We start from the raw sequence: 23,506 nt of genomic DNA on the forward strand, positions 1-23,506 counted from the left end.
ACTTCATATGTTATGTTGACAAGCCGAACACATCTTTAGTCGTCAAGCCGAGGATAGCGGAACTTCGGAATATCTGAGTGTCGGAGAATCAATAATATATATATGTCAAATATATGTCTTAGGAGACTTCTTCGCTTTGTAAAACGCTCTGCTATCTATACTAAGCGTTAAATTCTAGTCTTGTAACCTTCATCTCAAAATTATCCCAAACACTTTGAATCCTCGAAGTTAATGATCAACATATTCAAGACTCGTCAGTGCCGCGTCAATGCCGCGTCACATGCGCGTCACGACCGCGGCAGGCGCGGCAGGACCGCGTCAAAATAGCTACGTCCAACAAGTTTGCTTTACCCCAACAGCCCTTGGGATAGAGTATGGCTCTCTCATACAATGCTCCCAGAAGGCGCCTCGAAGACTCATTTCTGGATTTTGGGTTTTCAGATGTAGATAGACTGGTCAAACTGGGTTCGAATTTATTGGAAGCATTTTCAATTATCATTCGTACTTGCGCCCGCATTATGACTCTGCCATCAGACTGAGCTAGGTTCCTGCAGCTGCCTGGGGTCGTGCCATCCTCAGTTTGTGTGCCGTGTGATGGTTCCTGTTTGCACAAGCCTGTGGGTCACTTTCGTGATCAGTCTTTCTAACCCTACAACTCATATCTCGCTTTGCGGTAGGATCCCAATCTTTGGAAGCCTGAGCATGTGATTCGTGTGGGTCCATTTGATTTCCGCCCTGCACTTGCCCATTTACGTGCAGTATACGTACTACAGTGCTTGATGTACACACACACCCTCAAGGCCTCGAGGATTAGGTATGTGTTACTGCATGTTGCCTCATGTCATGAAGGCTTCGATTATCAACCTGTTACATCAGTGACTTGGTGAATCGAATCCCGCAGGAGTTCCTTACACCTATATATATGTCCAGTGCCCACCTGCACAGCGAGCCAACGGTCGTCTATCTCAGCACTATACTGCAATGTACCAATTCATCAAAAAAGTCTCAGAACAATGCGGCATTCCTTTCTGCACCATATCAGAATACCTTGGAAACACTTTCAACATCGTATTTGAAGGGCTCAAAAACTGGTTTCCGCCGCCCGGTGAAGCTCCTGGTCATGAGGAGCGCATGGCCATGACGGACGCAGTTTTTGATCGCGTTGAGGAATACTCTTTGCAGGTCGCCGGTGGGCTCGGAGTGAACAATACACGCCTTCAAAGTCTGACGGGTTCTCTCAAATCAGCTGTTAAACATATTGTGACCATCGGTGTGTCATGGATAAATGACTGTTCTGGAACGTTGATAAACTAATGTAAAATGATGATGCAGGAGATTTTAAGGAGCAGCATCCATACCTTGCGTGGCTGCCGGACATTGCGATTGGCATGCTACTTTCCCAAGGGTTTCTTCCTATTCGGATTCTCCGGATAGTGAAGGGTACGATTTTGTATAGTTGTAACACATCAATACTGATAACAATTTTAGCTAAAATTGTTATGTGGTTGCTATGGTACTCAATTGACCTCGTCGTGCGAAAGCGTAGGTAGTTCGCGGTGCTTCAGTGCTTCACTATGTTGGGAGGAGTGCGCGCGGCGCTGTAGAGCTGGTACGAGGTTTCGTGAATGTTTGGCCCGTGACTGAAACCCTCGATCGGGCCTGTTGCGTTTGTATTACTTACACGCACATTACTTGAAGTTCACTCGTCATATATCCGTAGTAGGCAGTGGGATTTCATGCACCCTGTAAGGCAAAATCAATGTTTGACTCAGGACTCACCATTTACTTTGACCCTTGCGCGAGACTTTTAATTAGTACTCAGTACTATACTCAGTCCTAGGCCTTATCAAGCTCATAACAGTCTTGAAAGCCCTTGGGATACAATATGGCTCTCTCATACAATTCGAAGCCATACGTCTGCAGCGGAACATGCTTAGGCAGAACAATTATTGCGGAGCAACTCCAACGGCACCTTATTAAATTATCATGACAATCAATATCTGACTTAAACTGAATATCTCTGTGTGATTTACAATGTCTGAATAATCTAATTGAGACAATAATCTATTTGCCTGGAACACGTTGTACATGCTCTGTCCTATTTAGATGCCTATCGTCTTTCAGAAACAACTTGGATCATTACCTCCTTCTGGAACAAGGTTGCTGGTCTCGGTCCAAACATCCAGGGGCGTACGGACGAATTCTTCCAGCGTGCCAGGAAGTTCTATCCCTCTGACGAGATACTTAACAGAATTGAGGAAGGCGTCGCCAGCACAGCCGCGATACTGTACCAACTCGTCAAAGAAACCGTAGAACAACGCGGCGTTCCTATCTACACCGACCTTAGAAACACTTTTAGTATCCTATTTGAAGAGCTTAAAGAACAGTTTCCGCCGCCCGATGAAGCTCCCGGTCATGAAAATCGCATGACCATGATGAACACGGTTCTTGATCGTGCCGAGGAGCGTTTTCTGCAGGTCGTCGGAAAACTCGGAGTAAGCAATGAACGTTTGAACTCCTCCAAGGTCTCACAGGTTCTCTCAAGTCTGGCATTATGTAAACACGTTGTTGTGGCTATCGGTGTGTCACGAATAGATGATCATTCTGGAACGTTGACAACCTGATATCAAATGATGATGCAGGAGACATTACCGAGCGGCACCCAAACCTTGTGTGGGCCCTCGGATATTGTGATTGGAATGCTATTTGTCAATACCCATCCTCTTCTCACGATTCTCCGCGTTGTTGGGTTTGGGCCATCAAGGGTACGATGCAACGTATCAGTATTTATAACGTTTTCAGGTGGAATTGCTGCGTGGTTGCAAGGGTGGTTATTTGGCCCCGCTGTGCCAAAGGGCAACGGGTCCGCGATGCTTCAGCGCCTCGCCATGATGGGAAAAGCGCGGCTGTAGAACTGGTGTGAGGTTCCGTGGATATTTGGTTTATTATTGATTGAAACCCTCGCGGCCTGTTGTATTTGTACAAATATTACTTGTACATCGCACATGATTTTTGACGCTTCAAGTGACAAGGAAGTCAGACCTACTATCAGAGTCTCCATCGCCAATATCAAAACCGACAAACTCACGCTATGACTTGGCAGCAAGATAATCATATTCGCAAAATTACAAAAGGTGCTGCCATAAGAGTAGAAAAATAGGATAGAAAGAAGTTATAAAAGTGAAGTTGGAGTAAATTAAAAGGTGCAAGTCGCCGAACTGCATGCGGTGAATCAGAAGGAGATCGTGTAACACAGTACTTTTTCACGTACCAATGGTTGTAGCAATCCGAAGTGGGTAGAATAGTCAAGATCGGTCATGGATGGTCTCGGGGTCATCATGGAGTCGAAGTGAAGGGCGCAATTTGCCGAACTGCAGGTGGCGTATCAAAGCAAATTGTATAGTATGTTGATTGCTCACATACCGGTATTTGCAGCAGGCCATAGTGGATCGAAGGGCTACGAACGGTCTCGAGAGGCCTGAGAGGTTGCGAAGCTCGTCAAGTCGGTAGGCCATGAAACACTTGCATTTTGCGCGGCAGAGCAACTGGTTACACGAAGGCCGCGGTAGGAAGAACGCGCTGGGGCGGAACTCCGCGGATGGTCACACATGACGCACGATATGCAAGGCGATAGGGGTGTTGACAATTCGCAAAGGTCAGGATAATTGGTGAAGGATCTCGATGAGGTCGTGAAGGGTCATGAGAAGTCGTGAAGGTCGTGAAGGTCGTGAAGGTCGTTAAGGTCGTTAGAGTCGTAAAGTCGTAAAGTCGTAAGGTCGTGAAAGTCGTGAAATTCATGAAAGTCGTAAAAGTCGTAAAGGTCGTGAGAGGTCGTGAAGGACTCGGTGGGTCGGAACAAGCCGTCAAAGGTGTGAAGGGTCGTGCATATCATGCTATTCTGCAAGTCGCTACGAAGGTAGTAGACATGGAAAGCCATCGTCAAGGAATGACGGTGGTAGTGAATGTCGCAAGTTAAAGTCGGCCATTGTTATCCGAGGGAACGCCCGGAAACAAGAGCGACCATGCATGGTTACGAAGATTGCACCTGACGTGTAGGACACATTTCCGGGTGCTGCATACCGGCAGCAAAGAGGGAACGAAAAACGAGGGTGGGATAAGACATCGTGCGATGGTAAACTGCGCTGTGGAGAGACAAAAATGATATCCGCGACCAGCTGAGGTGGTGCAAGAAAGTGTCGTGAGCTCGTAGGGGCCACGGATGTTTGAAACCACGCAAGGGCGACGGAAGGTAATGATAGGTTAGGGGATCACGCGGTGCTGAACTGCGGCGCAGATGATGATAATGATATCCACGACCAGCCGAGGTGATTCAGGAAGTGTGGTAACTTCGTAAAGAGCCACGAGCGTTTTCCATGCAAGAGCAACGGAAGGTAAGGGTATGCCCGGATATCACGTGATGGTGCCCTACGACGCGGAAGAGGAGCAAAATACGCACGACCAACTGAAGTGGTGTAAGCGAGTACGGTAAGCTCGTAAAGGACCGCGAGCATTTTAATCCATCCAAGGACGACGGAAGAAAGGCAAGAGTAGGCTGAGATATCATGCGGTGCTGAACTGCAGGAGAGATGAGGATATCCGCGGCTGATCAAAATGGTTCGAGAAAGTGTGGTAAGCTCGTGAGAGCCACAAGCATCTGGAACAACGTAAGGACGGCAGACGGCAAGGGTAGGCTGAGATATCATATGGTGCTGAACTGCGAACGGAAACGAGCCTGCAATGATGACCAGAAATTATTGGAGCTGTGCGAGAGATTATCGCAAGGCTACCCAAACATCACGCACGATGCTGTTGTCGCGAGGGAGACTTGTCCTGTCTTGCGGATGATACAAAACAAAACAAGGCTGCGAAGGTGGCCTTGAGCAACCAGAGCAGGAGATGCGAGGTATCAGGTACATTGCGAGAATGCAAGGTATGGCGTTCGGATCCTGCTGCAAAACGAAATTGCCGACTGCAAATGATTGGAGCTGCATAAGAAACCACAGATTAGTCATAGAAGGCGCGATTACTAGAAAACTTTACAAAGATGATGACGTGAGGATGTCTTCGAGTGCTACAAAATGAACTGACGACTGCAAGAATAAACTGCCAAGAACCAGAGCGCAAAATGGTGGTAAGCATGGTAGGAAAAGGCAAGAATTCAGAAAGCCTTACAAGGGTGATGACGCAAGTGCGCGGGGAATGTGATAGAATACTGTAAACAATCGGAGAGACAGTAAGCGAAGTGGAAACGAGATGGGAGTTAAAGATCTTACAAGATATATGGATAGAGGGATCTTGTGATGCTGCAAAATAAAAAATAAAGCACACAAGATCAAAAATAAATGGGAGCACTACCAAGTTATCCGGGAATGTCGAAGTTGAAGAGAAAATAAAATAGGAAAAGACCAAAGAGGAATACCAAGACATAGAAAGAAAGAGAGTATGGGGTTTTGTCGTTTTCTGTATGATATCGAGACTGAGATGCAAATAGAAACCGACACGATGCAAGTTCGAGAAAATCTGCTGCTAGAAAGATGAGGATGAGGGAATCGAAACGAATGTTGCGTCAGGGTTGAAACTGGGAGGTGAAGGTCGACAGTTGACATGTGGACGTCCAGCGATCGAGATATGCTCTTGACGCATCGCCCTGTCGATCCAGTTCCAAAAGGACTCCTCGCCCTCGATACAAGACTCTAAGGTGTCATGGCATCGTCACCGAATCGAATATCGAGGTCGAGCTGCGAGAATTCCTTAGACGCGAGATTGACATTAGTCGGGATCCCAGACCAATATTGTTCGTCCGTGAACGGAACACAACCTTCAGTGAAACTCTGCGTTCGTGGCTCACCATTAATGATATCGATACACGAGTGTGCGTCAATCAGGTAGCTGGATTGAATTGGGGTGGCGAGGGTGATAAAGAAGCACCCGGCGGGCGAGCGACGGTGATTAGAACCAGGGAAAAGGGGGCTAATACGACCTGTTATCGGAGCGATGATGACTTCATCATTATCTGAGTCTATATCCGAGACTGACGCCAGGGAGGGTGTCGAGCCGTAATCGTCAACAGACCCATCTTCAGTTTCCGACAATGAGGACTTTGAGTCGGACGGGGTCGCAAGAAACCTAGGGTAATTCTCGTCGTCGCAATCGTCGTCACGGTCAAAGTTGACAATTGGATGCTTGTCATCTGCGGAAAGTCGCAAGTCCTCATTGACAAACCGAAGGAGGTCGAAGCCATCGCTGTTGACTTCCAAGATTGAATCGCGGACAGGCTGTTGGCAATCAGTCTGTTTGTCAAGAAGTCGGATAAGGTCGAGGATCGCAGACTCTGAGGTACCACCAGAGACATGGTTTAGGGATGTTTCCGATTCGTCCATGGAGAGCTGCTGAAGGTCCGATGTGAGCTCGTGGTCGGTACCGTACTCACCCTTTTTGGAAATGGAGTTTAGCGTGCGGCCCTCGAAAAAACCTTGAAGGATGTCCTTTTCGTCGGTTAAGGAACCTGGATAGTCAGGCGTCGGAGAAAGTTGCTCGTTGTAGCTATTTAGCTCCAGATGCAAGTCAGCATCCTCTTGGAGGGGGAAAGAATGAGTCTCGTCCTCGAGGAAGTCTAAGTAGTCCCATGTTGGAGAAGTATGTTTCCTCGCTGAACAAGTGTCGTCAGAGATGTCGTCACACCCCTCGTCACAACTGAAGCTATTGTAAAATTCGACTTCCTCATCGATAGACTGCAGAAGATCGTCCATCAGGCGGGAGTTGATATCTTGATAGTCCTCCTGCTCTTCACCGAAGAGATGCGTTTCAGCAAGAGAACGGTAGCATCGCGGAGGGATGCCACTTTCCACGTTGAGAGCATCCGCGAATTTGCTGAAATCCACTTGGCCATGGCGACGCGCAATGGGCGCAATAGGAGACATGTCGAATGCCTGAAGAACGATATCCGAGGGAGGATAATTGAGCTTAATCGCGAGTGCACTAGCCAAGTCAGACATTTCGACCAGACCATGTCGACGGTCATTAGGGGAACGTGGTCCAGTGGGAAGGGTCGAAGGAGAGGGTAGAGGACCTGGTAGAGTAAGGAAGGCACCACCCCGAAGTGTTGTACCGACGACTGAAATGTCGAAGTTGTAGGATCGGGGAGGCCACTCGCATGCAACGACAGTCATGTAATGCTCGCAAGTGATTTCTGGGACGTCTACGTGTGGTTCGGCAGTCTCTGACAGTAGGGAATCATGAAGAGTGGCCTCTGCGGATTCTGAAGAGTAAATGGAGATATCGTCATCGGATTCCTCATGCTGGGGTTCGTCCTCTTTCTTTTCGAACAGACCTAAAGCACGCTGGAAAGACTATGTAAGTACCGCAGTCAGCCACCGATGTCAAAAGAAGTGTGGTTACGCACCAAGGGACTGACAAAATCCTCGTCGGCGACAGTTATAGCGATAGTAGGGACTGAAATCTACGAGTAAAATATAAGTGGTTGATGATGATGATGATGATGATGATGATGATGATGATGATGATGATGATGATGATGATGATGATGATGATGATGATGATGATGATACGAGACTATATTACATACCTGAAGTCCACAATCGTAGTCTGCCTCCGTAACGTCCACCTCCCCATACTGGTCAACACGCAGTTGATCATCAGTCGTTTGGCTAGTTATCGCAGTACCAGTTTGGACCATGGGAATCTGGAACCATACAATGTCAGCCTCATCTGGAGTCATGACGATAGAAGAGCAGCCACATACCACGTCAACGTTGCATGTGGAGGCAACATGCTTGACTAGTTGATTACTTCCCAACTGGACTGCTGAACGATCGCAGGCCAGAAATGTATCGTATGGCGTGTCGGACGGCGAGAATAGTACTGAACCATTGCGGGGCAGAATGACTGGTGGTACAAGGCCGGGCAGCTTGGACTGGGAAATAGTGTCTTTGCGACGACGACGGTAGAAATATCCCACCACGGAAACGATAGCGACTGCGAAACACACGAGGCCACCTTTCCAAAGATCATAGGTAAGGACAGTCGTGCCGGTGGGCGAAATGGTCGAAGGAGTGACGAAAGGCCCTGAGAGGACAGAGGTTGAATGCACTGCGGAAAGCAACATGAGAGTAGATGTGGGGGCCATGGTAAAGCAGTAAGACAATGACAAGATGAAAGCAGTACACTGGATGTTCAAAAGATGCGGAGGTGTATATATATGTCAGCCAGAATTTGGAGGTTGACAGTCCTGCCAGCATCGTCAACCACTGTCAGCCATCCTTGTACCTTCAGTCATGTCAGCCATCATACTTCGTCGTGGCACCTTAAATTAACGATATCATAACCTGACATCATCGCGTATATGGGTGATATGGATGATTGCTGGATGTCACCAGTAATCGAATTCATGCCATGACATTCTTCATCGCTACCGAACTTACAACGATATTGTCGATGATGGAACGCTCACGATCCAGGTTCCCTTGCACCTCTTTCAAGGCCGACTCTGAGTCCAATTTATAATGCTGGAAAAGAGATGAGATTCTTGATATCGCATTAATATGTTGTTGCACACCTTTTTGATAATTGACCAATCCGTCATTTTAACCAGTGCTTGAAAAGGAACCATACACCCTTGGATAACGTCGCACATGCGACGCTGTAGATCAGGGGTATCTGAGACATCTACACGGACAACAATGAGTGTGGTTGATTCATCCGATACCCCATATCGTCGGATGGCTTCTGTGATCTAAAGACATTTTTAATAGTGAAATTAAACAATCATCGAGTAGATGGCCACGCGTACATTATTGGTGGGGTTCAGTGCCCATAGTATCTCTGAGTGGACAGTTTTAGTCCGAAGTTGACCCTGCGCCTCTGACAAAAGCGCCTGATAAATTGCTGTCTGGAGGTGAAGTGGGCTTGATATCTGGGACACCTAGTCAGTAACAATGCATAAATACCGGAGTCGACATTCCTACCAGCCGTGCATCAATGAAGGCGAAGTTGACAGCTTCACGTTCAGTGTTTCCATCAACACCGAGATTTCTAGCGGCCTGAACAATACGAGACCTGATGGCGGCAGCGTTCGTCACATCATCGAATAAAGCCACACGAACAACCGCATGATTAAACTGAGAGTAGTAGTATGTCTCCATCGATCATGGCAGTGAGCAAGAACCAAATAATAAATACATAGCTATCTTGCATTGTCATCATAAGCGCTTAGCACTCACCACAACTTCACTTTTAACTGCCATCATCAAGTCATACATATTCTTGCCTGAGGACTGCTATTAGTAGTCTGGATTCCATGCTGGCATGAGATTCACTTCTTTATCTTCGTCGTTGTCACTTTTCACAACATGGTTCGTGCTTCAAGCCACTGCCGCCCCGGCGGCAGGCTCACAGGTCCTAACCCCTCAAGATTTCAAGCAGACCATCGCAGATGGTGTTTGGTGCGTCTTTTTGTAGAGCCCTTATTTTTTTTTCAACAAGGAGGGATAGGTTCATCGAACATTTTTCCCCATATTGTCGGCATTGTCGCAACTTTGAACCGACATGGAACCGTGTAGTAGACAATTTTGAGAAAGAGAAACCCGATCTAGGGATACATTTGGCACAGGTGAATTGTGCATTGAATGGAGGTGAGCGAGCTCTACAAGTTTTCCGGGCCACTACTCAATCGTGGAAGACTTGTGCACCGAGAACGGTGTTACAGGATACCCTCAAATGAACCTCTATCGAAACGGGCTGTTTGTAGAGACCTTCACTAAAGATCGCGACTTCGATATCCTTGTAGATTTCCTTCTTGCACGTGCTGAACATACCGCAAATTCCTTGTCATCCTCTACTGCGGTTGAGCAGGAGGAAATGGTAGCTGAAATCGTTCCTGTAGACGAGAATTCGGTGGTCCATGTGTCGCAGGCAGAATCCAACCCTTCAGGAGATGTGATATCCTTAACTAGCGAGACATTCGACAACTTTGTGTCGCAGACACCTACATTTGTCAAGTTCTTTGCACCGTGGTACGCTGCATCAATTATAGACCAAAATTTGTCTTAACAGTCGTTTGTTAGGTGCGGACATTGTAAGAAACTCGCTCCAACGTGGACACAGGTTGCTCGTCGCATGCAGCACAAACTCAATATCGCTGAAGTCAATTGTGATGAGTTCAAGTCGCTATGCTCGAAGCAAGGGGTCACAGGTTATCCTATGCTATTCTACTATTCTCACGGAGCAAAGACAGAGTACTCAGGAAGTAGAAAATACGAGCCACTTGTGGCTTTCGCTGACAAGGCAGCATCTCCGTAAGGACATTTTTCCAGAGTCATAAGGCGCTTCTTAATGTTTGCTTACAGGACCATGCAACCAATAAGTGCTCATGATCTTGACAAGGTTGTTCACGAAAATCCCGTTGCGTATGTCCTACTTTCTTCATCACATGAACATATTGTCGTACGTGCACTGCATTATGTGCCTTGTTTAGTACTGACAACATTTCAGAGTGAGGTCGCTAAAGAGTCGCAGTTGCTCCTCGGCTCGCCCCCGGTATTTGTATCATCTTCCAAGGAACTCTTTACTCGCTATGACATCCCAGCGACAGAATCCTGGGCCATCCTAGCATTCAAAGATAATGACTCAAAGGAGCCCACCTCAGTCTTTAGTCCATCCAATTCTGACACGCTTAGCACTTGGCTATTCGCCAACCGCCTCCCAACCTCCCTCGAGCTCTCGCGTGATGTATTCCAACAGGTAATGAATGCTCCACACAACCCACTCGTTGTGATCGCTGCGACGCCCAACGACGTTCAAAATGATGTCTCATCGAAGTTGAACGATATTGCAAAAAAGTGGCGCCTGCGCAAGAGCTATGTTGGGAAACAAGATGTGGTATTCACGTGGATGGACGCTGATCAATGGGGAAGTTGGATGAAGAGTATGTACGGTGTGAAGGTCAAAGAGCAGCCGAAGGTGGTGGTTGCTGATCATAATGTGAGTAAATTGTAATTCCTGTTCTTTTCATGTATCATAGCTAATAATTGGATAGCGCCTAATCTATTGGGATAGGGATACTTCTGGGCAGCCCATTCAGCTAAACACCGTCAGCATATTCTCTGCTATTGAAGGAATTTACGACAGCAAAATACGTTCCAAGCACTCGGAGAACATCCTAGAGCGCTCTCTTCGGGTATGCGTCACTATGTCGTTATCAGCTCCTCACTCACAACTGCATACACACAGGTCTTCAACTCAAGTCTCACCAGCACCGAGGGTTTCATCATCGCCCATCCATACATGGCCGTCCTGCTGATTCTTGGATTTTTGGCAGCGGTTGTTATGGCGATCAAGAAACTTTTGGATGATGATACGGATCTGCAGCCCGGGCATAGGTACATCAAGGGTGGTCGTCTAGATTGATTTATGGACCTTTTCCTCAAACTCAAACGTGAATTTACTAGGAGGGAGTCGGCGTGATTGTCGGTAAGCCCGATTGCAAGGCCAGAAATCGAAGCACTTGGGTTGTCAAACCATAAGTTTCGGTATTACATACATGCGTGCTTGAACATTACACAGCACCAAATAAAGCAGCCGACGACATGCGACACGGCTGCCACTTGTGCACGCATCACGGATGGTTCATGCATGGCTGCAGTGCAGTCAGACACCCAATCATTCGTCTCAAGGCGGAACACGCGGAAGCCTCGAGGCAATCATTCTTCTTGATGAGTCTTCTCTTAAGTACACCAGAGCCTCAAGGCTTTGCGTTAGCATCCTATCCCCAACTCTCCTATCATGTCACAGTGGGAATCATTACCAGCATGGCTGCAAGTGAGTAAATTGGTCGTCTGCTTGGTGACTATTGATGTACTTATTGTGGCCCTAGAATCAAGTCAAACAAATTGAACGAGGATCGTTATCGTCCCTTGCGTCTCTCAAATCGCTCAACCGTTCTATCTCTTCTAAACAGTCCTCTGATCATTTGCGTCCTTACTTTCAAACTCTCATTCCTCTTTTTTTCGTTCATCTCGATCCAAGGCTCGCCCCCCATGAGATCACTTCAGATTCTGCACATTCAATTATGCTTGCTAAGGTGTCCATCATGGGCATCAGTTGCCTATGCGGAGAGAATCAAGGAGAATTACGTGGTGCACCCCAATTTCGTCAGAAGCTGTCCGACGCTATACATTCACATTGGAGTGGGGTATCTGCATGGGTTCAATTTTTCTACCATAATTTCCTCGTCCCGCGGGATGACCCAGTTGCACGCCTACACAGGATCTACAGTGTAACCTCGCAGGAAGCTGCCAGCACCTCAATACGGTTTATCTATGTGGCTAGCGTGCTTCCCGGTGTTGTCGCACATCTCTATCGAACAACACCGGATATCGAGCGAATCATCATGGAACTCTGGTACTTGGTAACGGACATCAAACGCGAAGATTGCATTGTTGATCCATATCTTCGTCACTGGCGTCAGGACTTCAACATGCTTCGCGCATTCATGGCCCATGTAGTCACCTCGTGCGTGTACTATGAGCCTCCTAGCACTCCTCTCCCGCCTTTGACATCGCTCATCGAAGCCGCTGGAGGAAGGACCCCTATGGTTTTGGCTGCTCTCAAATGCCTACGTTTTGCAGGAAAGGGAGCGGCTCAGAGAGACCGCGACGTGGTCAAGCATGACCTTGATCTTAGCCCCTTAAATACACTCTCATTGACGTGCAAGCAAACCCTCATCTTCATGTTTGCTACAAGCCAGGCAGACCCTGTCATTTGCGAACTCTTTCTCACACATTCCTCAATACGCACAGTTCTCAACACGCTGGCCGGAATAGGGACACGTCCAGGTACAGAGCCTAACCTGGATCCTACCAATGAGAGCTTCTGTCAAAAGACTGCAACAAAGCGGGCCGCTATGGCTATTGGTCATCAGTATATCTCGTTCGTGCTGGCGTGTTCTAATAATCCCATTGAAACTGCCTGCCATGCCCTACGTTGCCGTCTTCTGGAGGTCCTCCTACGGAACTGTGTATTCCCCTCGGAAAACCGCGTGCACAAGTCCAGGTGGTCTGATTATGACATCAGGATTTTTGAACAGCTGGGAGGGATGCTAATCTATGAGAGAGTCGTTCGTATTGCCTCGATGTCTATGCAATATATCGATTCTCAACGCCTTTATGTTCATGCCATGCACGATCCAACATTGTGGGGCTCGCTGTTGACTTTTAAAGAAATCCTTTCGCAACGTTGGAGAATTCTCTCTACGTTAACGCCGTGCACACGTCCAGAGTACGAACGAACCTGTGGAGGTCCTAGGGTATGAACTTCCCATTTCAAGTTTGCTCCATGCTGATACCGGTTATAGTGCACCAGTGCGAGTACCAGACTTCAACAGTGTGCTGGATGCCAGACCACGAAATACTGCTCAAAATCTTGCCAGCGAGCAGCATGGTCGACTGTGCACCGTAAGCATTGCAGTATCCTAAAGGCTGGCATTGGTGCGTAAACCGATATACGTATATATATCCACTCTTGCTCACGCTTAGCAGGAATGGCCAAGGCTGGCAGGCACCTTCGGGCAAGTCTGCCGTTTATTGCATTAATTGAGGCAGCCGAGTTCAATGACGACAAGTGGCCAGGACAGCGTGCTCTACGACACAAACTGGCCACTGTTCAAGAAGAGAATCCAGCAGATGTTCATTCCTTGGTGCTCGAGTTGGACATGACCGTACTCCCCATCAAACATCGCATACAGCCCCTTCGGCAATGTGTCGGACAATTCCAAGACACAAATTGGATGCGGATCATCCGGGGCAGGCAGGCCTTACAGGGCAACAGTATACTTCCTATGATGACAATAATCACCACGATCGAGGGCGCTAAGAGAAGGTCACTTTTCAGTCCACGGACAGCTCTGCAATTAGCATTTGGGTGGCCGCCGTCTAAGTTCACTGAAGAAGTTCCTGGTATCCCACGCAGTGTTCTGTTCGATTACTGCACCAAAGTCTTCGCGGGTTGCGCTGACGAAGGGGATGGATCGAAATATGACCCCAAGAGTACTGAGTACTGAGTACTGAGTGTTAGATATTGACAACTTATAGTTTCTGAATCCCATTTTCTTTTGTGTTCTCTTTCGGAGAACAATGCCTGATGAACGTATTGTGCACGCAATTGGAAAGTGGCTAGTGTTTGACAAGTGGATCAATTACACACGAGCCCAACAGGGCCTAAAAAACCTCTAAGCTGTTCACCAACTGTTACGTTCGGGGCAACTTGAAAAAAATTCATCGCGAGGGTATGATACAAATGTATATATACAATAGTGTACACGAGTGTCATGCATGATGGTAGTGTCGCAATGAATGAATGATTAGTGAGCAGATGCTTTTAGTATTCCAATCATGGCGTCTAGAAAAATATTGCGCCTTCTGCTGGTTAGCCAGTGTTGCCGGGTCCGTGTTATAATCAAGCAGTTGACAATAGTAGTGTGATCAAGGAGATGCTGCCCATGGTGAGACGGAATGATCGCTCATGATGCCTCGTATCCGATTGTATACTGCGGCAGGGAATTGTCTTGACAGAAGTCAGTTTCAACCATACGAGCCAGGAGATATGGATGTACCTTTCCTGTAGCCGTGCCAGCAGTGCGACCGCTCTGTCACGATAGCCATTACCTAGCTCTGCACGGAACATAGCTTCCCACGTAGATGGCTGGAAAGCAGGGTGAATTCTCATCCACGTGTATTTGCTGTAATACTTACCTCGCGGTACGACAGGGATGGCGATGGGGACGTGCGCTGATTGGAGCCTTCATGAGGAACATGGTTACCTGAGGCTGCGACGCCGCTGGGAGGATCCACCAAGTTCTCAAATATTCTTCGAGCTTCTTCAACGTCCCCGGCGGCAGCATAGCCCTTAATCAGGAGATTGGCGATGTATGCCGTCATATGTACACCAGACGACTTCAATTTCTCCATGTAACTGGGTGCAAGAGCCATCTGCTTGTTGGTGACGAGCACATTGATGAGGGATTCATAGGCGACAGCATCAGGTATTGGGATAGAGTCGAAGGTACTGATCGCCTTCCTCAAGTCCTTCTTCACGCAACCATATGCGTTGATAAGGGCAGCCCAATGGCTACCTTGAAGTACCACCGACCTATTGTTTTTGAGGAGCTCAAACACGCCTTCCATAGCGCTGACGTCGACCGGCTCAATAGTTCCATATGCATCGATGAGCAGCTGAAACGCACATTAAAGATGAGCAGATAATACAATTAAATAACATACCTTGTATGTGTGCGCAGAAGGCTTGACACCGGCGAGAAGAAGCTGATCGTAATAATGGAGCACTCTCTCACGATCAGGCTTTGTGTGCGCATACAGTTGCATCATCATATTGTAGGGTGGGATGCGAGGCTTGAAGTTGGGCTGTGAAGACATCTCCAAGAACAACTGCTCGGCAGACTGAGCATCACCGACACGTGCGCAAGCGGCTATGACGGCGCCGTATGTGATTGAGGATGGGCGGACACCAGGCGTAGCCTTCATCTGCTGGAACAGCTCGAGTGCGAAGTCAGCCTTGCGCGCTTTGGCCAGCTTGGAGATGATCGTGTTGTATAGGTAGACGTTCGGTGTGCATCCAAGCATCTGCGCGTCACTGAAGAGAGCCATGGCATTCGAGGTGTCATCTGTGGTGTCCTTGACACATTCTATGAGAGATCCATAGGCATCAGGAGAAGGAATTCCGCCATTGGACGTAATGCGATCTCGATGCTGGAACGCGGCTTCCATGTCTCCTGCATGTGCGCACGCGATAATCATTTGGTCTTCGATTTGGAACCACGCCTGAGACTGCCACTGTTTGTTATCGATCGAGGATAATACGATTTGCGCGATATCATACAGGCTATGTACCTTGTCGAGATCACCGACACGTCCAAAGCCGTTGATGAGCCGCCCCAGGGTAGAGGGGTGAACGTACTTGCTATTGGCAATTCCGTCTTGGAGGCGGCGGTAGGCCTCATGGATCGTCACGGCGGGGTGCGATGGGAACCATTCATCGACGTAGCGGCTGAGCGTACCATCGACAACGATATCCTTGATGGGAGGATACATCTGCACCACAGGGTTAGGCGACAAGTTGCGTGACTCGATGGGCTTCTCGAGTGCGATACGGAAGTCAGATGACACCTTTCCAAAGAATTCATCCCGCTGCTCCTTCGAGTAGCCAGCATATAGCGCATCCGAAAGATTGGAGATGAGGCTTGCTTTCAATTTAGATAACTGGAGGTTTTGCTTTGAAAGCGCAGTGAGAAGGGGGATAAGGCCCTTGTATGCATAGTTTTTGATTGTGATGATCTGCTCCATATCGGTCTCTGCTGAAAGAACGGCGAGGGCACTCGACAAGAGTGCTTCATGTTCACGAAGGCCAATCGCATATTGCGACATGTTACCGCGGTTGTAAGTCGACATGTAGGTGTGTAGGTAGAGGGCCGCCAACTCTTTGCTCAAAGTGACATTTACTTTGTTCGCTAGTTGGACAAGCCTGAGCACATCTTTGAAAGCCGGCGCATTCTTCTTAGCTCCGGATGTGCTGATGGCCCCGGATTGGAGGTAGTTGACATTGGCTTCGAGAACAAGGGTATGGTCCAAACGGCGCACTTCGAGGCCGTCGCGAGGGGCACATTCAACAAGAATGTCATAGAGCCTATTGAGATCTGCAATCATGCCCTCCTGAGCGAGGAAGTCAAGCATCACAACCCATGCAAGCTGGTCAGGGCGAGGGGGGACAAGGGAAGATTCATGCGGATGTCGGGCTGCTTCACCCTGCTGTAGCAGGCGGTCAAACCAGGACAGAGCACTTGTGACGTCTCCCGAGTAACAGAAACCAGCAATGATGGACGAGAACGTGGACGAAGAGGGCGAAGGAACCTCCGGCGAGAGTTCAGCGGGGTTGGCGTTGCTGTCCATCATGGTTTCCAGGAGGCGGAGAGCACCTGCAGGCTGGCCACCACGGAAGTAAGCTTCAATCATTTTGTTCCAGACAAGCAGTTGTCCCCGAGTGATCGAGCTGGCTACGGCTGCTTCAGGAGCTGCGGAAAAATCAAGCCCCTTGACGCGGCCTGCCTTGCCGGCTTCCCTGAACTCTTGGAAGACCTCCTTAGCGCCCTGCAGATCATTTGCATTGGCGTATACAGAAAGCAGATTCAAGAAGACTTGAGGGCCAGGGAGGAAATCAGTGCGCGATTCCAGCTGCGCAAATACGCGAATGGCAGCATCCACATCAGCTTGGAATGCACATGAGCGGAGAAGATTGGTGTAGATCGCGAGAGGGAACTTGTTGCGTGCGCCAATGTTCAACGCCGCGTCAAACATAGACATGGCAGTGGCAAAGTTGTTCTCTGCCTTGAGCTGCTCAATGCGCTTTTCATCTGCTTCATTCAGAGCGACCTCCTGGCGACCAATAAGCTTGCGGCGCTTGACGCGACCATCAAGAACTCCAATAGACTTGTGGACCTCGTAATCGCGCTCGGTAAGAGCGAGAATAAGAGAGATGTAGGTGCGAACATTTGGCTTGAGGGAGCGTCGGATCATGTCATTGTATGTCTCGAGCAAGAGTGTAAGGGGTTCACCAGGGCGACGAGTTTCATGGAGACCAGATAATGCCATGTTGAACTCTGAAACCATGGGGTTCTTATGAGTTGTGCGAAGGATATGAACCTCGTGGATGACACTGGCACCATCACCAGACCGCGCTGCCCGACGAAGAGACTGATACATTGCGGAAACTTTACCGCTCTCATCGTCTGCGGCTGGGTCTGCCACGGACTGCGGGGCTGCGGGATCGGTGGGTATGGATTTGCCAGATGCTGAAGGGACCGGAGGCGGGGGTAAATCATCAATGGAACCTGATGCACTCAGTGAGGCTGTAGAATTACGCCGTGTGAGAGCCCGCGAAGAATCAGAGGGAGACTCGTCGAGCGCTTCGCCGGATGCAGTGAACGTGTGTTTTGAACGAACGTGTAGTTGGACGGTGTGCAAGACACCTAAAGGCTCTTCTTGTCCATGCTCGTGCTCACTGAGTGTACCAAGAGAGAGACTGTGCCGACGGGTAATGGTACGCTTGGAAGAGCGGGGCTCGACGCGCTTGGAAACGATTTCGTCGCGCTCGTCGCTCTGTTCAGCGTTCCCATCATGTGAGGTAGACGCATTTGCTTGTGTCACAGCACGCCCGGCTCCCTGGGAGCTATCAGGATCATATCAGATCTAAAGATGCACAGCAACTGACCGTATACCCGTTATAGAACCGACTACCTGCATTGAATTTTGCGCCGCCCGGGCCAGCACCATTGCTGCCCCAGCTTGAGCTGCCGGCACCAGTCCATGCTGTAGGGGCGCTTGGTGCAGATGACTGAAGTTGGAGTACGTTACGGAGGGTATGACCTGTCTGGTTCTGGACGGCGGCTACTGCACGAGAAGTGTGCAGAAAGAAGTGATTAGCGACCTTGGGGAGCATGGTCGCGATTGCGAGCCTGTGCTAAACGTCGCACAATTTGAGCTTGGTGGTCGTCGAGGGCGACGAGTAAAGGAGTTGTTAGCACTTGGCTGGGAAATGTGGATCTAATGAATTTGCGATGATCCAATAAAAGTAAAAATTGTTACTCGGGTGATCTCGGGTTGGATGCGCGCGCGATTTGCCGTGACTCCATCATGCCGAGCATCAACGCAAGTCATACATACACAATACATACATATATAGTATCTACGAGGCAGTACATCTCAGTATTGAGTGATATATGATACCTGACAGAGTCTGTGTAAGAGAAAAAAAATCGAAGCTCTGCTACAATTAAGCCTCATGGCCATTAGCCATTCCGGCAGCCATGCCCACTGCCATTGCGTTGCCCATCTGCACCCCAGTCCCGTCTGTAGGCACGAAAACAGTCTTGTTGCCAAACGCTTGGACACGCGTGACTTCCACTCTACGTATCTCCATCCCGCGTGCGAATTGGTCGGTGACCTTGGCATCAGCCGCCGCTCTGATACTGACTGCTTGTGCGTCGGCCTCAGCGGTAAGACGGATAGCTTCCGCTTCTGCAAGAGCCTCGATCTTTGTACGCTCAGCTTGGGCTTTGGCAGCGGCAATAACACTATACGCCTCGGAATCGGCTTGCGCCTATTAAAAATGTTTGTTATGAACGGCTTAGAAAATAAATTGATACCGACATTACGGCTTTGAGCTTTAATGCGAGCAACAGCGAGAGCTCCTTCTTCCTGTTTGACTTTATTCGAGTTTTCTCGGTCGACATTCTGCAGCATATAAATGAGAGGAATGACTATGTCAAAGAGGATGAAACTTACGACAGCCTCGACCTGCGCCTGTAACGCCCTTGTTGTAAGCTTGTCCATGGTTAACGCAATGTCTCCCTTGAATTCACGGTCGATCACGGCTAGAGTACGGTCAGCTCTAAATGTTACTTGCATTGAAACGCCCCACGCTTACCAAGGTCCTTCAAAACGATTCCATACTCGAGTGCGGCCTCGTGCATCTCGTCCATGGCCCTGGTACGAAGAGCGTCAATGAATGCAGATGAAGGGTCCGAACCGTCTTCGAGGTTATCAGGTCCAAGAGAACGCTGCTTCACCATGGTGCCGTAGTCAACTACAGTGCGTGAGTCAAACTATCACACAAGAATAATCGATGGACATACGATGAGCGACAATCTGCGTGAGGATGGACTGAGTTTTGTCACGGAGCGCATCATAGGGGGTGTTATAGCCATGTGTGGTAAGCTGCAGACGAAGTGAGCAATCGCTGACGAAAACCAATTTGTCGAAAGGCGCACCTTCAGGGGTTCCACTAATTGCCTAGCAATTTTATGAATAACTCAAGTCATCAGATGCATCATTCTCACTGCTCACCATTTCAGATAGATCCTCAAGCCGACAGGCACTTGGTCTCTCGTGAAACTGGAGGCCAGCAACGTAAGATAGGGTATTAGTGGCCGAGTGAACTACTTACATATCCTTTGTGGGCAGTTCGAGCTGATTCTCGCCGAGCGTAAACAAACCACGCAGTGTGACGTTTGGATTTGTTATATAATGTTGTCCAGCAGGGAGTAACTCAAGATCGTCTCCACGTTGGAGAATGGCACAGTTATTTGCCGGGATGTTCAAGCTGTGCACCATAAACAATCAGAACAAGAATATTGGAAAAGGGAGCGGATGAACAATAATGCCACAACGTATTCCTGTTCTCCGCCTGAAGCGATGTGACTCCGCATCTTAATTTCGGCAATCCTGTTCGAGATTCAAATGAGCATCATGAACAAGTTGGGATACAGAGGTGCGTACGAGCCAAGGATAGCGTCTGTTACTGCGTCCTTGATCGAAGTAGACAAATGGGTCTGGTCGACGACAGCCAGAACGTCGTATGTTCCATCAATTGCATACGCAACAAATCCTGAATTTTTAACCACAAAAATGCGATTTTGTGGATCAGAAATGACGGCCGCTTGGTTCTGGGACGACTGTTAGACCTTGAAACTGGATCGCAGTGTCCGAGACTGATGGCCGCCTTTCAGTATGACATCATGTAGAATATTAGCGCACGCACGTCCTTTGGTACCGCACCATTGACGAGCCCACCAATTACGGAGGGGGAATCCAGGGTATCGACCAGGCTTGGTCAATATCTTGGGGAGACCACCGTGATTGATTAAACCAAGGAAACCTGGAGAAACTTCCCTACCGGTCCACGAGACAGGGACCTAGTAGTGATATTTTGATGTAAGCCGCAAATGTCACGCTGAGAAATTCAAGTTCACCTTGCTTGACAAGAGACCCGTTCGCCCGGACTGTTGTAGGTTACCGCGGTGAATACCAGAATGATGTACCAAACAGGGTACTCACGTCTCGAAGTTGCCTGTCAATTCTCTCTAGTGCAGCAATGATGCCATCCTTAGCGATGGGTACGAAAAACGGACGTTCTTCCAATGCATAGTCTGCGGTTTTGGAGAATTCGTGCAAAGACACCCTTTCGAGTTTTTTGGGATGCGTGCCAGTCGAATGATTGTCATTGCTTTCGTCGACGCGGTCCGATTTCTTGAGGTCTTCGTGTTTTACAGGGTAGGAAGGACCACCAACGACGGTGTCGGCATCTTCTTCGTTAATTCTGCTACTCATTTAGTTAGTCTGTCTGAGGTTCTTGTTGAGGTTGTGTGTTGGGATACGTGACGCGGTCCCGTATATATACTAAAAAAATATAGGGGAATGTGAAACTGTGGGCGCTGGGGTGGCGGGGCCCAAGCGGGGCCATCCTAATAATCATTGTGAATGTTGCTTTGGGTGTCTCCTGTTGGTCCAGTTGTGTCCTATTGTCTCCCGTCACCTCCCATTGTGCCCCGACTCGACCGTCCTTTTTCATTTTTTCCACAACCTTCTGTTTTATCTCCTCTCACCACAAATATTGTCCCCCTGTCTGTAATTGTACCATATGTTTCCATTTTAATTTTGTTATTTACTGTATGTATACAGTTACTATAACAATTACAATAGGGAAAACACTCGAATCTAATCATCTGTTGTCCCCACATGTTTTTTTTCATGATGTCATGTATATATACAGTCACCAAGGCCACGCGAGCGCCCGAGTCTTCTTCAAACTGTTCTCCTTTACTTTTTAGATTGCACAACAACCAACATGTCACTAGTAAGTATGTACAGGCAACAGTCAACTACTACTTCGGCCTCATCACATGACACGCCAATCCTGGGACAAAACATCTACCCAAGTGTGTGTCTCATCCTCCTCGGCAGGTTCTGTCACATCTATCAGTCCACTGAATGAAACTTGAACAGGCCGCTGTAAACGGGACGCAGTGACATGTGTGGAAGATACAGATATCACGCGGGCGACTGTTATCAGCATCTCGGGAGTCCACGTCATAGGATTGATGGCAAGACCCTGAGCGTGCAGATGAGCGTTCTTGTGCACTTTACTGGTGAAAGAAGCCCACCTTGTATGCAACAATGTTGTCTACTGTCACTTGTAACGCGCTAGTGATTTTTGGAAGTAAGTCCCACTGCTGGTCCGCACGAAGGTAAAAGACTTCGTCTGGGTTTGCCATCGGCACTTCAGCCGAACCGTAATCAAGACTGAAATCGGCGGTGCACGATTCATTGTCGTAGGAAGCTGTGGCAAGCTCCTCTTTTGATCTCCATTTCTTCTTCGGCCGTTTACCTTCCTCTACATCTACACTCGTTACGAATATATTCGATGGCAAGCTATTCCGTTCCGAAGGAGGAATCAGCCTTGCGTGCTTGACGGGAGGCACTGCAGCCTCTTCTAAATTTGAAGTTCCAGCAGGTACAAGCTTATCTGGAGGCTCAGCTTGTGCAGGGGCGTTTTCAAGCTCCGCAAACACGATCTTTGGAGGGAGGGGCTTGTCCATAAGCTGGCGGAAATTCTTTTTCTTATTTTTATTCCGCAGGGACACCATCATCACGTTGGGCTCAGACTCGGGCTCTGCATCTGCAACATAGGCTTCAGAAGAGGTACGGATTGAGGAGTTTGGCTGAATGGAAAGGGGTAGGACAGTATTAGCACCAGATATGGGTGCTAAAGGTTTGTCAGGGGGTTGATTGTGCTCCGCCACACGTTTTCGCCGTCTGCGGAGATTGCGATTGCGGGTGGAAGGCTTACCGTAACCCGGGGGGACAAACGAGATGCTAGTGAATCTGCGTGAGTGACGAAGAGAATCAAACAGTTCTCGTACTTGTCTTGCACAGTTTTTGATTTTGTAGTTGGGTTCATGCGCTTCCCTGACTCGGAGAGCTGCCGTGAGGGTTTTGGAGCCTCATCCGTGTTGGAATCGGAATCGGAGTCTGAGGAACTGGATGAGTCGGATAAGCTGGATGAGTCGTCAGATGAGTCAGATGAGCTAGAACTCGAGGATGAGCTGGACGAAGGTTCCGGGGATGTAGATGCACGGCGTTTACGCTTCTGAGTGGCAGGCAAGGGCACCCTGTTACTCGACAAAACAGGTTGGGATGTTGCTGCTGTGCGTTTGATGCTGTCAAGGACATGAGCTCACCGCAGTAAATGGCGCACTTGTATGCTCACCAAACAGCATCCCCGTCGCGTAAAATCGATATAGGACTGTCGTCCAGAAGGTCATACTCGTCCATCACGAGAGTAATGTTATCGGCTTGCACACCAATGGGCAGCCGTGCACATAGCGCGCGTTTAAGTTGCGCGATTGTATGGGCCTCATCGTCTAGAGCAAACCATGCTTTGAACGGGCCCAACGGATGAATTGTCGAGATTTTGAGCCGCATGATGACAGCGACAGTTTAAACACCGAGCTTACGTTGAACCTCCGCAACATATGAATCATGATCATGATATTCCTTCAAAATGGTCAACCTAACGTTTATTTTTTGCAGCTTTGCTCATGTCTTAGAGAACGTTCGTACATGTACAGGCCTTGAGACTAATA

The 23,506-nt window shown here is 48.6% G+C and overlaps 9 protein-coding genes across 9 annotated transcripts; 4 read left to right on the top strand and 5 right to left on the bottom strand.

Annotated features, from left to right (window-relative positions):
• Window positions 1-790: 790 nt before the first annotated feature.
• F5147DRAFT_430045 (uncharacterized protein) lies at window positions 791-1,773 on the top strand. The gene is made up of 4 exons (XM_041429801.1): window positions 791-814; window positions 877-1,270; window positions 1,333-1,440; window positions 1,489-1,773. Exons 2-4 carry the CDS (start codon window positions 982-984, stop codon window positions 1,548-1,550), a joined length of 459 nt encoding a protein of 152 aa, XP_041296591.1. The 5' UTR covers window positions 791-814; window positions 877-981; the 3' UTR covers window positions 1,551-1,773.
• A 799-nt stretch (window positions 1,774-2,572) lies between these two features.
• On the top strand, window positions 2,573-3,018 carry F5147DRAFT_430054 (uncharacterized protein). Its single transcript, XM_041429802.1, has one exon. It carries the CDS (start codon window positions 2,631-2,633, stop codon window positions 2,910-2,912), a length of 282 nt encoding a protein of 93 aa, XP_041296592.1. The 5' UTR covers window positions 2,573-2,630; the 3' UTR covers window positions 2,913-3,018.
• Window positions 3,019-5,693: 2,675 nt separating this feature from the next.
• F5147DRAFT_649814 (uncharacterized protein) lies at window positions 5,694-8,146 on the bottom strand (the record flags this gene model as incomplete). Its single annotated transcript, XM_041433375.1, has 4 exons — window positions 5,694-7,349; window positions 7,403-7,459; window positions 7,586-7,702; window positions 7,763-8,146. 4 exons carry the CDS (start codon window positions 8,144-8,146, stop codon window positions 5,694-5,696), a joined length of 2,214 nt encoding a protein of 737 aa, XP_041296593.1.
• A 170-nt stretch (window positions 8,147-8,316) lies between these two features.
• Window positions 8,317-9,230, bottom strand: F5147DRAFT_751689 (CGI-121-domain-containing protein). The gene is made up of 4 exons (XM_041440195.1): window positions 8,985-9,230; window positions 8,810-8,932; window positions 8,576-8,752; window positions 8,317-8,525 (listed from the first exon to the last, which is right to left on the bottom strand). Exons 1-4 carry the CDS (start codon window positions 9,159-9,161, stop codon window positions 8,406-8,408), a joined length of 597 nt encoding a protein of 198 aa, XP_041296594.1. The 5' UTR covers window positions 9,162-9,230; the 3' UTR covers window positions 8,317-8,405.
• F5147DRAFT_430070 (thioredoxin-like protein) lies at window positions 9,225-11,514 on the top strand. Its single transcript, XM_041429803.1, has 8 exons — window positions 9,225-9,461; window positions 9,511-9,650; window positions 9,698-10,031; window positions 10,083-10,313; window positions 10,365-10,461; window positions 10,510-10,998; window positions 11,054-11,194; window positions 11,248-11,514. Exons 1-8 carry the CDS (start codon window positions 9,325-9,327, stop codon window positions 11,422-11,424), a joined length of 1,746 nt encoding a protein of 581 aa, XP_041296595.1. The 5' UTR covers window positions 9,225-9,324; the 3' UTR covers window positions 11,425-11,514.
• A 285-nt stretch (window positions 11,515-11,799) lies between these two features.
• Window positions 11,800-14,074, top strand: F5147DRAFT_821980 (uncharacterized protein; the record flags this gene model as incomplete). Its single annotated transcript, XM_041443725.1, has 4 exons — window positions 11,800-11,835; window positions 11,891-13,321; window positions 13,370-13,502; window positions 13,554-14,074. 4 exons carry the CDS (start codon window positions 11,800-11,802, stop codon window positions 14,072-14,074), a joined length of 2,121 nt encoding a protein of 706 aa, XP_041296596.1.
• Window positions 14,075-14,187: 113 nt separating this feature from the next.
• Window positions 14,188-18,624, bottom strand: F5147DRAFT_677559 (uncharacterized protein). Its single transcript, XM_041436129.1, has 5 exons — window positions 18,295-18,624; window positions 15,294-18,245; window positions 14,766-15,245; window positions 14,627-14,715; window positions 14,188-14,577 (listed from the first exon to the last, which is right to left on the bottom strand). Exons 1-5 carry the CDS (start codon window positions 18,520-18,522, stop codon window positions 14,496-14,498), a joined length of 3,831 nt encoding a protein of 1,276 aa, XP_041296597.1. The 5' UTR covers window positions 18,523-18,624; the 3' UTR covers window positions 14,188-14,495.
• Window positions 18,625-18,850: 226 nt separating this feature from the next.
• F5147DRAFT_677566 (uncharacterized protein) lies at window positions 18,851-21,191 on the bottom strand (the record flags this gene model as incomplete). Its single annotated transcript, XM_041436130.1, has 14 exons — window positions 18,851-19,182; window positions 19,233-19,316; window positions 19,368-19,456; window positions 19,510-19,668; window positions 19,718-19,799; window positions 19,853-19,874; window positions 19,929-19,976; window positions 20,029-20,184; window positions 20,238-20,306; window positions 20,361-20,520; window positions 20,546-20,572; window positions 20,623-20,776; window positions 20,834-20,863; window positions 20,919-21,191. 14 exons carry the CDS (start codon window positions 21,189-21,191, stop codon window positions 18,856-18,858), a joined length of 1,680 nt encoding a protein of 559 aa, XP_041296598.1. The 3' UTR covers window positions 18,851-18,855.
• A 482-nt stretch (window positions 21,192-21,673) lies between these two features.
• F5147DRAFT_677582 (uncharacterized protein) lies at window positions 21,674-23,505 on the bottom strand. Its single transcript, XM_041436131.1, has 5 exons — window positions 23,484-23,505; window positions 23,131-23,433; window positions 22,784-23,080; window positions 22,025-22,736; window positions 21,674-21,972 (listed from the first exon to the last, which is right to left on the bottom strand). The coding sequence occupies exons 2-5, from the start codon at window positions 23,343-23,345 to the stop codon at window positions 21,760-21,762; spliced, it is 1,437 nt and encodes a 478-aa protein (XP_041296599.1). The 5' UTR covers window positions 23,346-23,433; window positions 23,484-23,505; the 3' UTR covers window positions 21,674-21,759.
• Between the last annotated feature and the right edge of the window lies 1 nt (window position 23,506).

This window comes from Suillus discolor (assembly GCF_016758755.1).
Source record: "Suillus discolor strain FC423 chromosome Unknown F5147scaffold_9, whole genome shotgun sequence".
NCBI classification, from domain to species: Eukaryota; Fungi; Basidiomycota; class Agaricomycetes; order Boletales; family Suillaceae; genus Suillus; species Suillus discolor.

Bases quoted from the DNA above. Each gene is read 5' to 3' on its own strand.
- F5147DRAFT_677582 (XM_041436131.1), bottom strand. From the start codon at position 23,345: ATGCGGCTCAAAATCTCGACAATTCATCCGTTGGGCCCGTTCAAAGCA. The intron at 23,081-23,130 runs GTGAGCATACAA...TGTCCTTGACAG, and splicing joins CGCGACGGGGATGCTGTTTG to CATCAAACGCACAGCAGCAA. The intron at 22,737-22,783 runs GTACGAGAACTG...CAGATTCACTAG, and splicing joins TCAAAAACTGTGCAAGACAA to CATCTCGTTTGTCCCCCCGG.
- F5147DRAFT_751689 (XM_041440195.1), bottom strand. From the start codon at position 9,161: ATGGAGACATACTACTACTCTCAGTTTAATCATGCGGTTGTTCGTGTG. The intron at 8,753-8,809 runs GTACGCGTGGCC...AAATGTCTTTAG, and splicing joins CACTGAACCCCACCAATAAT to ATCACAGAAGCCATCCGACG. The intron at 8,526-8,575 runs GTGTGCAACAAC...TCTCTTTTCCAG, and splicing joins ATTGGTCAATTATCAAAAAG to CATTATAAATTGGACTCAGA.
- F5147DRAFT_430045 (XM_041429801.1), top strand. From the start codon at position 982: ATGTACCAATTCATCAAAAAAGTCTCAGAACAATGCGGCATTCCTTTC. The intron at 1,271-1,332 runs GTGTGTCATGGA...ATGATGATGCAG, and splicing joins TAAACATATTGTGACCATCG to GAGATTTTAAGGAGCAGCAT. The intron at 1,441-1,488 runs GTACGATTTTGT...TAACAATTTTAG, and splicing joins GATTCTCCGGATAGTGAAGG to CTAAAATTGTTATGTGGTTG.
- F5147DRAFT_430070 (XM_041429803.1), top strand. From the start codon at position 9,325: ATGAGATTCACTTCTTTATCTTCGTCGTTGTCACTTTTCACAACATGG. The intron at 9,651-9,697 runs GTGAGCGAGCTC...CAATCGTGGAAG, and splicing joins GAATTGTGCATTGAATGGAG to ACTTGTGCACCGAGAACGGT. The intron at 10,032-10,082 runs GTACGCTGCATC...GTCGTTTGTTAG, and splicing joins GTCAAGTTCTTTGCACCGTG to GTGCGGACATTGTAAGAAAC.
- F5147DRAFT_430054 (XM_041429802.1), top strand. From the start codon at position 2,631: ATGATGATGCAGGAGACATTACCGAGCGGCACCCAAACCTTGTGTGGG.
- F5147DRAFT_677559 (XM_041436129.1), bottom strand. From the start codon at position 18,522: ATGCTCCCCAAGGTCGCTAATCACTTCTTTCTGCACACTTCTCGTGCA. The intron at 18,246-18,294 runs GTCAGTTGCTGT...GATAGCTCCCAG, and splicing joins GGTTCTATAACGGGTATACG to GGAGCCGGGCGTGCTGTGAC. The intron at 15,246-15,293 runs GTATGTTATTTA...TGTGCGTTTCAG, and splicing joins CTTCTGCGCACACATACAAG to CTGCTCATCGATGCATATGG.